The sequence below is a fragment of the Tiliqua scincoides genome, chromosome 9 (genome assembly GCF_035046505.1).
Source record: "Tiliqua scincoides isolate rTilSci1 chromosome 9, rTilSci1.hap2, whole genome shotgun sequence".
Lineage (NCBI taxonomy): Eukaryota > Metazoa > Chordata > Lepidosauria > Squamata > Scincidae > Tiliqua > Tiliqua scincoides.
The window spans coordinates 33,360,961-33,374,566 of record NC_089829.1 but is presented as its reverse complement, the minus strand read 5'-3'; the positions used below and the strand labels follow the sequence as shown (position 1 = coordinate 33,374,566).

The 13,606-nt window shown below is 40.0% G+C and overlaps 1 protein-coding gene across 1 annotated transcript in view; it reads right to left on the bottom strand.

Annotated features, from left to right (window-relative positions):
• Positions 1–226: 226 nt before the first annotated feature.
• Positions 227–13,606, bottom strand: part of NETO2 (neuropilin and tolloid like 2) — a 31,814-nt gene continuing 18,434 nt past the window's right edge. The window contains exons 2-9 of the mRNA XM_066637960.1: positions 13,546–13,602; positions 10,345–10,485; positions 8,605–8,853; positions 7,944–7,988; positions 7,723–7,850; positions 3,465–3,693; positions 1,496–1,609; positions 227–312 (exon numbers count right to left, since the gene is read on the bottom strand). Of these exons, the coding sequence (XP_066494057.1) occupies positions 227–312; positions 1,496–1,609; positions 3,465–3,693; positions 7,723–7,850; positions 7,944–7,988; positions 8,605–8,853; positions 10,345–10,485; positions 13,546–13,602 (1,049 nt within the window). The remainder of the gene's footprint in view (positions 313–1,495; positions 1,610–3,464; positions 3,694–7,722; positions 7,851–7,943; positions 7,989–8,604; positions 8,854–10,344; positions 10,486–13,545; positions 13,603–13,606) is intronic.

The window sequence follows — 13,606 nt, the reverse complement described above, 5'->3', positions numbered from 1 at the left end:
TTCTGTATATTGGCCTGCTGAAGAGATGGCTGCCACTACTCTGGGGGGCCTGAGGTCAAAATATTTGAGAAACACTGGGTTTTATTAAAATCAAAGAACTTTCAAATTGATTTAACTTTTTTTTTAAGAAGGCATGTCCTCAACTAATCAGGCAACATGTTTTTAGTGTAAGTGCTCAGAAAAACCGCATAGTATATCAGCGTATATCATAGTACAGTATATCCAATCAACTGATTGGAGACATCTTAGGAGAGGTATTTCCTCTTCTCTCTCTCCTATACATGAGGGAATGGTGCTCTTCTAAGATGGTGCCTGTTGTGAAACATACATGAATTATGTAAAAGGTGTTTCTTCAAAGCTATTGCTTCATAAACAAAACTTATAATGCTAAAATAAAACTTGCATGATCAGTTGACCATAATAGGACTTACCTCTAAGTAGAAATGCATAGGATTGGGCTTTCAGATTTCTTATGCCTACTAGAATTTTTCCTCCTTCCAGTTTAAACCAGCATTAAGTGGCTCCTGTTCAAAATTAGCTGCTCACTGGAAACCTTCAGTCTTGCTGTAGCCATGTTTTCATCCTAATATCTAGCTTTTCAAACTACCCTTGTCTTGATTCCCGAGGGTTACAGGAGATGTGCCACACCTCAGGCACTTAAACTCAACAGTGCAGAACAAGAACCATTGAGAGATTTGATGGCACTTTATAGGAAAGCACACAAGATGGCACTGCGAGATTACAGCAATTTTCTAGGTCGAGCTACTTACAGAAAAATACAAGCTCTGAAAGATCAGTTATTCTGGGCGGTGGCAAGAGCTATCAGAAGGGAAGCAGTGGTGTTATTTCTGGGGTATTAAAAATGTGAAGGGCTAAAATATGAAGGGCAATGTACTTCATGTATAGGAAAATGGGGTAGAGTTTTCGCCACTGTACATATAAATGCTAAAACAGACTTCTGAACTGATGGAAAGTAGGCAACCTATAAAGAAGCATAAAAATTGTTGCCTAGAGAGACAGCTTTTGTAGAGAACCATTCTGACCAGGAGGATGATTAATGCTAGTAAGGCATAGACTCACTTGGAAAAAAAACAACTGGTTTTAAATTATTTAGAGTTGGTCTGCAACAGATCTATTTTGTTAAGCTATAAAAACAGGAATCCAAGATACTGTCACCACAGAGAGATTCAGTGTAGCACGATAAGTGAATTTGTTTGCTTTTCTGTCTGAAAAAGGAGCTAGAGATGAGAAAACAGATAATGGTGGTAACCAAGATGGCAAGTTCAGAAGTTGTATGTTTTATGTACGAAACAGGCCAGTGTTCTGCTTCACATCTTTCCATAATAGGAAAAAGCAATATTGTTTTGCTCAGAGCCTTTCACACCTTTAAAATTCTGAACAGAACAGCTGTCCCACACCATTTGGAAGATAATTAGACGGCGCAAACTAGACAGCCCTGGCGGACCAAGGTTACGACTCATTGCGCTACGCTCACCTTTGCAGTGGTTTTCATCCCAAGGGTATGCACAGTTTTGAATGCCATTGCAGACTAAAGAGTTATTGATGCACATGTTGCTATGGCAAAAGTATGTGCTGCCTGAGCAAGGAGCTGTGAAGGAGGAAGGTCGGGGGGGGGGGGGAAGAAAAAGGAAAAAGGAGATGTTACACAAAACAGTAACTATTCTGTGAAATATACTTTCAGTACATGTGTTCATTGCATGTTTTGGTTTAAAATTTGAAGCATGAGGATGCTGCCAGAGTAGGACAAGAAGCACATTCAGAATATTCCCACAACTGTGGTTGCCAGTATACAAAGATATATTATAAGCAAATACTATAGTAGGCCCTTAGTATCCATGGGGATCTTTTCAAGGACCTCCCGTGGATATCAAATTCTGTGGATAAATAAGTCAATGGCTGGAGGGTCTCAGAGGACCTCCCAAACACAAAGAGAACTGCCTTCTGGTGTCATCCAGGAGATCCTCTGAGGCCCTCCAGCTGTGGGATAATGAAATCCGGATGCTGACCCCACAGACAAGGAGGGTGACTGTAAATCAATTCAAAATAGTACATCAGTGCTAACCGCCCCCTACTCCAGCTATACTACATTTTGGTAGCGCTTCTCTTTAAGGGTTACTTTGTAGTAAACAGAAGCGGTACTAGCTCTTTCTTCTGCTAGCCATGTTCTCAATCCAGGCAAGTTTATTGCTTAGCTCGTCAATGCTTTTCACTAAGAGGCATGTTCTTTAAATTATTACAATCTGTGCCGTGTTATGTATTGCAATTTGAAATATAACAATCTGATGGTTGGGTCACCAATGTATCAGAGAACACACTGGTGTTGTATCAGGTTTAATTAGCCTTCTTGCTGTTTACAACTGATCTGAACAGTAAGGTTTCCACTTTTTCTTTTATTAACAAAAAGTTAGAAAATACAACTAACAGACTCTGAGATCTGTGCTCACTGGGAAAGAGTTTGCAGAAGGGTAGATTTAGATCAAAATGGTCAACCGCTGTCTGAGAAAGTCTCCCTGTTGTAAAAACCTGTTTTAAAAAAAGAAACCCAGGTTCTTTATACAGTAGAGAGTATCCCAAAAGCCAAGTTAATGATTTAGCCCAGTGGTTCCCAAACGGTGAGTTGGGACCCACTGGTGGGTTGCAGCCTGAATTTTGGTGGGTCCCCAAAGAGTGATGGAAAGTTCAGATAACTAATTGCTTCAAGCACTGAGGCTGTTCAAAAACTGCACGAGCTAAGCTCTTTGCAGGGTATTTAGCAGCTACAGCTTCTGTAGCTGGATTGGGGACCCACCAAAAATCAGGCTGCAACCCACAAGTGGGTCCCGACCCAGCCTGGGAACCACTGGGCTGAATCATTAACATGGCTTTTGGGGTACTCTCTATTGTATAAAGAACCTGGGTTTCTTTTTTTTCCTTTTTTTTAAACTGGTAGGCTTTTACATCTAAGGTACTGAGATCTGTAACTGCTAAGTGCCCTGCAAAGAGCTCAGTTCCAGCAGTTTTTAAGCATGTGTAAATATAGGAAGATAAATGTTTGAGGGTCTTTTCCTGGTTATTATAAATAAATAAAAATATTAATTCTTTCTAGATCTCCTTTTTTAAAAAAACTCTGGTAAACCTAGGTGGGTCCTGATGGAGTGCCATTTTAAAAAGTGGATCCTGATGCTAAGAAGTTTGGAAACTAGTGATTTAGCCTATGTCTCTGCCCCAAATAAAGCATTTTCCAAAGACTGGAAACAACAAGAGTGCATAGTGCTGTAGAAGTACATGTGTTTGATGGTAAAGCTCACATCACAAGCTACTACCGCATCTCACATTCCTCTTCTATAGTTTTCAGTTGATGAGCCTCACATTGGGCATCTGATTCAAGGAGTAAGAGGTTCCAACTTCAAGTCTTACAAAATATTTTTCAGTGGTTTCTCAATGCCGAGCGACCACATACTTACGGTCTACAAAAGATGTGAAGAGCATCCGAAACCTGCTTAGCCTACTGCCTTCATCTGCCCACATCCGTACCACCCCAGTTCCAGTTTGGAGCATCACATCATTCGCCACAGTGCTGCAAAACTTGGCTTTCAGGTTTTCGATGGAGCTACTTCCATCGTACACAGCCACAAAGTTTCTCTTGCATTCATTGGAATGCTCCATTTGGTAATCCAGAAACCTCAAATAAATCTGGTCAGCAGAGGAAGAGAAAGACACCTTTAAGAGTAGAACTAGCAAAAAAAAAAAATTAAGCTTCATGAAGTCAAATATGCAGACATCGACCTTAACTTCTGTCTCACTTTTTAAAGCACAACATTTGTACGTTTGTTAAGATATAGGAGGTAGAACGCTTGCTTGAAAATGTTCTGTCTTAGGCATGTATGAAAATATGGTTGCAATCCTAACCACGCTTTCCTGGGAGTAAGTCCCACTGAACTCAATAGGACCTACTTCAGAGTAGACCTGCATAGGATTGTGCCCTAAGTTTGTTGATTTCCAAGTATTAATTTCCACCCCCACCTCTCAAGTCTAAAGTTATAACAGTCACTTAGCCGAACAGCAATTTCCTTTCTCAAATATGTGCTTTATTCTTTCAGGACAAAGAGAAGAAATCTGTTTTTCAACATGTAGAAGAATGGAGGTTTTCTCTCCTGACACAGAAAGGAGTTCTTTTTCAATGCTTGCTTTTTTAATTGAAGAGCAATTTCTTTTCCCCAAGCAAGTTAGATCTGTACTAGCCCAGGAGTTGTAACTGAAGCAGCAGACAGGGATGTTATGTGACCATTTTACTGGATATGCACAATGCTTTGGTTGTAAAACATCCTAGTCTCCCCTGCAACTTCCAAAATAACATTTTGATCAATGCAATGACTTCAAAAGGGCAAGAGAAGTTGTGTGTGTAAAAAGAGTAGAAGAAAAACTCAACACCTAATTTTTAAAGAAGCATGCACACTTTCCCACACACACACACACACACACACACACACACACACACACAATCCTGTCTTGGCAGGAACACTGTAAAATTTTTGGCAGGCTTTCTTTAAGGCTTATACAGATGGGCAGTTCCAGCACAGGAGAGCAGTGAATTATCATTTAAGCTCCATTTACAGCTTATTTGACCAGAGGCTTAGGGCCCAATCCTATCCAATTGTCCAGCAGTGGTGCAGTCACAGAAACCTCCTCAAGGTATGGGAACATTTGGTCACAACTGGAGGGTATAGGTTGGTTTTCCAGATGCAGGTCAGAGACCCATGTTGAGTTGAATCTCTGAGTTCCAAACTTATGGATAATTAGGGCTGACCTGTATGTCACAGCTCTAACATATTTATTTAGAGGTGCACAGGTTGGGCAAAAAAGCGGCCCCAAAACAAGCACACCAGCTGGCAGACCCATAGCAAAATCTAGGTAAAGCCATTTTTCTCAGTCAAAAATGTACAAAATCTACCATTGTTCAGATTCCCTTATAAACAAGCACGCTACTTCCTGGGACCAAAGTCTAAACTGGCTTTCCAACTTCACATAAGTAGGTATGGCTTCCAGTTCCCTTTATATACAAGCTTGTCTAACTTGTATAACTGCACAGTCTTGCATTCAAAGGAAACTGAAGGTGCCAGCCTTGTGTGAAGGCTGAAAACCAGTGTCCAACAAGCCATGCCAAGCCTAGGGATCCTTGTACTGCATTATAATTGCATCACTGTGATACAGCCAAAACTGTAATCTCTGGGCATACCCTCCTACTTCCTCTATATTGTGCCTCTTGATTTGGATTTATATAGCCTCTCAATTTGTCTTGACAAAAATTATTTCCACACATACAATCCATGCCTTCAACTCACAATTCACTCGTGCAAATACATATATGTACATGCCAACAGTACTGTCTGGTTGTAAGCAGCAACATATGATTTTCACCATGTGTCCTGCTCTTGCTAACTCACACAGCCCTAAACTTTACCCAGATAACTCCACCAGCAGCTACCATCCTGCCAAGCTCAGAGCTTGCTGCACCATAAAATAATCCAATCAAAGCACTATCATTTTAATTCAATAAGCATGCAACTGAAGACATGCCTTCCAGAAATATTCAATGACATTTATAAATAAGCACCAGGCATTTCAAATATAAATAAATCAAGATGGGAATTGCTTGATTTTTTTTTTTACTTTTGCAGTACAAAAATATCAGCACCTACAGATTACAGCTCTTTTAAGTCTCAAAATTCAAGATAGATACTGCAGATCAGTGGTTCCCAAACTGTGGGTGGGGACCTACTGATGGGTCTTGACCTGATTTTGGCAGGTTGCCAAAGGGCAATGGAAAGATCAAATAACCAATTGCCTCAAGCCCTGAGCTCTTCAAAAAATCAGATACCGTAACTGCTAATTACCCTGCAAAGAGCTGAGCTGCAGCAGTTTGCAAGCAAGTGTAAATATAGAGAGATAAATGTTTGAGGGTCTTTTTTCTGGTTATTATTACTTATAAAATATTTTATTTCTTTACAGATCTCCTTTTTTAGAAGTCTAGTAAACCTAGGTAGGTCCCGATACAGTGTCATTTAAAAAAGTGGGTCCCGGTGCAAAAACGTTTGGAAACCACTGCTGTAGATTGTACATTTATTATACTGTACATGTTCCCTTGTTCTTTACTATTAAGCAGTTTTAAAACAATCCAGAAAAGTCCGTTTATAATGTTATTGTCTACAAATATGCATGTGTGGGGGGAAGGGTTTTTTTTTGACATGGTCATATGGTTCTAGATACCAAATTATGAATGCCTTTTATATGCAAAGTTCAGCATTCCAAAACGTCAAGTGCCTTTCACATTAACCTGCAGGTTCTATTATAGATTCGATAGGGATGTTATGGAATGTTAAGAAAAGAATCTCATCACAAAAACTTTCCAGCTATGAGAGCCAGCATATTGTAATTGAGAAAACAATGTAAAATATGAATGAAAATATTCAAGGCCCAAACCAGACTGATTATGACCTCCTTTGAGATGACATTATACAACAAGGCATGTAATTTCAATAAGTGTGTAGGTTATGCATGGGCATACTCAGCAATTTCCAGGCTAGTCAATGATCACACAGATCTGCAATATTAGAACAGGTACTTGCACCAGAAAACAAATTAAAGCTATAATGGAACAATTCTTCCTTTCCCCAAGCTCCGTGAAACAGGGCCCATTAAAAACCAGGATATCACTTAAGGGTCTCTGTTCCTGAGATGAAAATGTAATATGAGAACACACATTTTTTCTAATCAGCATTTAAATTTCAGGAATGTTATTGTTTAAGCACTAGTCAGCAATGGTAACTTGAAGTTATCTTAGCAGGTTTTGAAACACAAACCAAATCGGAACTATAGTAGTTTTCCCCTCCCCCCCCCCAAATCCACAGACTCCAATTCTGTGGTTCTGAATTATCCACTGTTCTCATATTTCCCCCCCAGTCACACTCAGACTCACATCTCATTCTTCGTAAATGATCTGTTTGCAAGGAAGGGACAGCAGAGAAAGCAGACAGTGAGAAGGTTAGATTCCACTTCAGTGTTCATGCTGTTGCCTTCTCTAACATCTACGAGTTTAGTGTTCTTGCTGTCTGTTTCCTATTCCAAAAAGCTTCCGCTGCTGCCCGTTCCTGTCGCACTGAAGACTTGCCTCTCTTTGTTCAAAAGTACATAGGGTTTGCTGCTATCTGGTTTCCGGTGTCCACAGTAGCAGCAGAAACCTACACCCCATGGATACTGGGGGATGGCCCTCTATATCAATAGTAGGAACTTTTTGTCAACAATATGGTGGATAGCATGTAATCTCTGATGTACCTTAATCTGAGCCAGCTCTAACCCCCAAATTGAAGGATTTGTGTTAGTTTTATTTTTTTTAAAAGAAAGTATTTTGCTGCACTTGAACCATATGCTTATTACAACATATAGCAGTTGAGGGAAAACCCAGAGCAGAGCTTGGAGCCAAGCTTGAAGGACCCTCAAAATATGACCTTGGTAAACATCTTCAGAGTAATTGATAGGTACAGATCAAGCCACAATGTTATTGTTCATTGGAAGCAACCTGTGACACTAACATAAATCCTGATTTCTCCCAATCACCAAAAGGCAATTAATTTCAATGAATGAGACACGTTATGCAAATCATTACTAATGACCATTCCCAAGTACTAATGAGTTGAAAGCCCATTAAACACTTGATGGACCCACCTTTGCATTTGGAGTAGCCTTAATTGTCCATATGCAATCGACTGCTTGCCCAGGCTTTGTTTTCTCTTCTTGTTCAACCTGACTGGAACGGACTATCCCATCGGCTCCGGAGAGCTCAAATTGGCAATCTAGAGCAAAACAGACACAAGCCGCTGTCAAACCTAAGGTAAGAGTGATTTAAAATTTAATGTATAAAGGAGATTACTGCCGCAATACTAGACCTGGGATGGGATTTAAAATACCTCCTAGGTACGTGAAGTCAGGATCTATAACATGGAAGAAAAAAAAAAGATAATGAGTGACAAGGTCTAGGGAAGTTTAAGAGTCACTTCATTCAAACGGGGAAAATATAAGACACTTGGTATGTCAGAAAATACAGTACACCAGAACAGGTTCTGAACAGAGGAGAAGCATGCTTCTTATCTCTCAATAAATGGACTGTATTTCTGTATGAATTTGACAATGGAGACAGCCAATGCTTCTCAGAGACCACACAACTCTAATCTTATCTGAGCAAAGAAGAGAGCACCTATGCATGTGTCACCCATTTAAACACAACTAGATTTGTAGAACAATGTTTTCAACTTCAGAACCTACAGGCACCCTGACATTTAGAATCTTGGTCTGAGATTCCTGTTTCTGTCAGAAGGCAGATTACACACAATCCTCTGCTAAAGCCAAAAACAATACAATACCAAATTTTGCTCTGATGTATTAAGTGGCCCTCAGTGAGAATAAGTAACTGCAAGCAAATTACAGCAGGCAGACTTTAATTTGAAAAAACGTATTAATATTTATTGTTTTAAATTATTATGAGGCACTCATCTGGCAGAATTTGCACAAAATGAAGAAACAAAAGATTGGAAAAAATGCAACTTTTACCTGGAATAAATGAGTATTTTGCTTTAAATCCCATTCCTTCTAGCTCCTCGTCCGAAGTAAACTTTATCCACATAAATCTCCCCGTTGATCTAATTAGAGTAGGACTTTTCTGACCACAGTAGCGATCAATGAGGGGGGAGAAGCCAAAAGGTCCATCTCGAACCTCCAGGTGATCAAATCGACATTCGAACGAGGGTTCTATGTAGTATGGTTCATCAAAGGTTAGCTCTATTCTTTGACGTGGGGCAGCTGTGTGACAGAGTAAACACAGTCCAGATCAATAGAAAATTTTCAGCAACAGAATGAAAACAGTCTCCAGTTAAAAAAAGAAGGCATTTTCTGCTGCTCGGAAAACATTTCAAACAAATCATTACAGTATCAATGATTTGAATACAAAGGAAGAACTTCATTTATGGAATTTAAGCATCATATAGAACATGCATCAAAATGATACCTATATTAGACACGCTTAGAAGTCTAGGAGCACCTGTTGCTCCTGGATCTCACAAAACAGCTACTGAGTTCTTTGCAGTGCTCTAGATTTATGTCCAACAAATACCTATTTTGTATGTTTCTGTTTTTTTTAATAGCACCTGTGATATTAATTATCACAGTTATTTTTGTTTGTGTACTCAAGCCAGTGTAGCTGGGGCTGAAATCCATGTTCATTCCCTGAATCATACTGTTCTGATACATTCCTTTTTCCCACTGCTGTACATTGCAGTACTACAGTAAAAGTAACATCCAAACAGAGCCAATTCTTCAGAAGCATAGGCGAAACATTAGAACGCAACATTCTACAGAAGGTACTATCAAATTTATTATTTATATTTAAACTCTTGTCAGTCCTTCTACTGGAAAGTCTACCAGTGGGATCATTAATGGTGAATGATCCCTTGAATCAGTTACTCTAGGGGTGTCAAACCCACTGCGGGCCAAAATAGCATTCACAATTTCTACTAAGGTCTTGGAGTGATGTCATTAAGCAGGAAGTGGCATCATTAAGCAGGCAATGACCGAAATAAGCACTTTTTCCACATTTAGCACAGCTCAGCAGCTGAGAGCAACTGATGATGGATCTGGGAGAGCCCAACTATCACATGGGCTGGATAAAGGGGGCTTCTGGGGGCTGCATACTGCATACTAGCTGGCTGAAGGCTCCATGCCGAGTTGAAGCCACACTGCTGAATAGAAGCAGCACACAATTCAGACCCACACATTCCCTTCGTCTACTAGCATGGTCCCCTCCCCTGTTAGTTGTGTCAGATGTTACAAAAAGATTGCTTGTTTACTCAAGAAAACAACACTGAAATATGAAACTGACCTCAGGGAAATGGTAAGATGAAAGGCAAGCACTCTGAAGTGAATGTAGATTTTCATTGACTTTAACAGACTTTGGAGTGCCCAGTGAAGGGAACACCTATTTAATTCTTATTTAATTCCAGGGCCTTTTGGAACTACTGGAGATCTAAAGCTACCAGGATATTCAGCTCTGTGTTTATCCTGTTAACATGAAAATACACATGCATTATATATTTGCCGAGTTCAGGTTAGTGAATTTCAGAATTTTTGGCTGCTGCACTGGAATCAAAGTCCGCATTCCATTCGTGGGCACATTGCCTGAAAGAGTCAGTCTTTGGCCAATATTTTTATTGAAATGTCTCAACGTTAACAATTAAAATATTTGTCATACCTTCAAAAGGTATGAGAGAAGACAAGATATAAAGAAGATGTCAATACCTTCTAAAATATAGACACACTCCTGGTTGGGTGGATAGAAATTAGGGAAGTTTGGTGAAGCGAAATGACCTCCGTTGCTTGTTCGCACCCAGTCACTACACTGGGTTGATGCCATGCGGTTACTGCCAAAATTCTGTCCACCTTTTGGAAGAAAACACAAACCCATAATTTAAGATAGTTCCTAAAAAACTGCATTGCAAAGAACAATCTCCTTAGAGCAGTGCTTTCCAATCTTTTTAGCACCACAGCCCACTTCATCAGCCAGCTAGTGCTCCAGAATGCCTTGCAGAAACTGGTTAACACCCCAAAATGCCTTATGGTGCCAGCCTACATTTTTGCATCCTACTAAAAGTCAGCTCGCAACCCACTGGTGTGGTTATGACCCACAATTTGAGAACTGCTGCCTTAGAAATTATGGTGTCTGGATGTCACACTGTTTATCAAGAAAAAGCTTGTTGACAAATAAAGCTGACCTTTTTTAGACCGAAAAATAATCTAATGCGCAATTCCCTGTTCCCCCAATAAAAAAAACCAATGAGAATCAGGGAACATGACTTATCATGCACTGCGGCAGGTTTTGCTATGTACAAAGCCCCTCACAATCCAGGTCGTGTGAGGTTGTGCGTGACTTCTGGTAACATGCATAATAGCAGCAAAGTTTTAAGAAGCTTTTCAAATTCAGACACACTAGAGTCAGCTTCCCAACACCCCAAAATAATACTTAATCAACTTCTGAAATGACCAGGTGGAACAGCAGAGCAATTTCTCCAGCTTTATTTATAGCCTGCTTTTCTCTTCAAAGCAGATAAAATAATACAGCATATAAACAATTAAATTATTCCACCATCCATCCCTCACCCCTCCATCAAAACAGAGGGCTTTGGATGACATTTTAAGTACTGCTACTTCTTCAAAGTTAAGAGAATGGTCCCATTGGAAGAAGAGTCAAAACAAAGATTCCATGGCAGCCTGACTCTTGTAGAAGTATGTGTCCACAATGAGACTTCAGGTCACTAGAACAGTGTTTCTTAACCAGTGGTATGGGTACTACTTGAGATGGCATCTGATGGTATTTGCAGGACCCTGGGGTCCTGCCTAACAATGAGGCCAGTGACACAACATGAGAAACAGTGGTAGGAGATTTGGCATGTGGGCAGAGCTACAAAGTGTGCTTTTTACATGCTCATAAAAAAAGCCCTTCCATCCATCCTGAGCCTCTTACTGGTTTTTGTTGCATCACATTTGGTCTCCCAACCCGGAAGTAACTGACGACAACATCATCATCAGGTACTTTCGATGGTACTTCCAATAGGTGGGCCATGTGAAGTGGTATGGCAGGGGACAAACATTGAGAAATACTGCATGAGAAGATTCCTCAAAGATCTTGAAAAATATCCAAGTTCTGCTATGATCCCCCCAGCCTCTGTAGAACAAACTTTAGTTTTAAAAAATCTGAAAATCAGCATTTAACCTGTTTGTTCTCTATAGTTTACTACATAAACCCCACAAAAGGGAGAGCAAGGACCAGACAGCACTTTGCTCTTTCTCTCATACTAAAACAGAGGCTTAACATGCACACAACACATAACAACATTAGACTTAATACCAATTTATTCCCAAGCAAGCTAGCAAATTACCCCCAAAGTGATTCTTTTCATAAAGGCTTCCTACTCAGGGAGCAGTTCAACATACACTATTTATTGCCTTGCGATATAATTAGTTAGTGTAGGCCTTTAATGTCAACATCTCAAACATGTGTTGAACTAAAAGACTTTGCCCTTTATTTCAGGATACATTAAGAGTCTGAAATATGAAAAAATTTTAAACAAGCCGATTATACTTTTTCAAAAAAAGTAACAATAGTTGAAAAAGAAAATACCTTCTGAGGTCTTGAATTTAGTCCCTTAGGCAGACACATAAAGGGAGGAGGATCAAGCACTAACATGGCCCTTCCTAACTGCTGCTAAAATGAGTCAGAAACTCCAAAACTGAAGCAATGATCTTGTTTGGAAGGCACCTAAAATGTTCAAACTAATGGAATATTTGGCTAAGGCAGGGGTTCCCAAAGTGTGTGTTGCAACACCTTAGGGCAGTGTGTCTCAGACTGTGGGTCAGGACCCACCAGGTGGGTCGCGAGTCAATTTCAGGTGGGTCCCCGTTCATTTCAATTTTATTTTCAATATATTAGACTTGATGCTACCATGATATGTGACTGCATTTGGGGAAATGTTACAGATCTGTACTTTTAACAAGCTACTACGTATATTCTTTTAACAATTACAGTAAATGCAACTTAGTCCTGGATAAGCGTGGGTAGGATTGCAACCTAGGATTGTTAACAATTTTCCCGCTTGATGATGTCACTTCTGGTCATGACATCACTTCTGGTGGGTCCTGATAGAATCTCATTCTAAGAAGTGGGTCTTGGTGCTAAATGTGTGAGAACCACTGCCTTAGGGCATCGCAGCACACTGACAGAGGAGCTGCAGGATGTCCCCAGAGGGTCCTCCTACCTGTTCCCTTGGGTGCTGCTATCTTGGACCTTACAAAATCTTATAATATTTGGGCACAGCCGTCTGGGATCTTGCAGGATGGCAGCACATATAGCTGAGCTGGAAAGGTTGCACAGGCACGTTTGGGAACCACCAGGATAAGGGATGGTAGAACGTAAGGAGAGATTCCCCCCCCCCAAAGGAACTGGCTCTCATTCGTTATTTTTATGAACAGTGGATTTCATTTTGGCATTAATGGATACCAAGGCTTTTCATTACAGTAGCTGACTGTATCCAATGATCGTTTGAAATGTTCCTCACTGATGACAGAAGCTAAGCATAGACTGTGCACCATATTACACTAAAGCTAAACAGAGTCCCCTTCTGCTTCAGAGAAACACCAACTACATTTGTGAAGAAGAGGAACAGAAAAGCCAACAAGCCAAGAATCACCAGAGGCATCTTCAGCTGCTAGTGCTTTTTAAAGCTGAGTTGCCTCGACCGCCTCTTAGGTGGTAGAAAGGTGAAATACAAACACCCACAAATACATCTACAAATACATCTTACAATATGCTAGTGTTATGGGTTTGAAATTCAAAATACCTTTTTTATCAAAACATTTTATTTTCCTCTTTTCTCTTTAAATATCAAAGTTTTAATGTACAATTATAACATTGTAGCAAGTTTTTCCACAAATAATTTCTTGTACCTTGAGTCTTCTGAGCCACAGCAATCCCTTCCACCACCAGAATGGTTATTAAGAACACTAG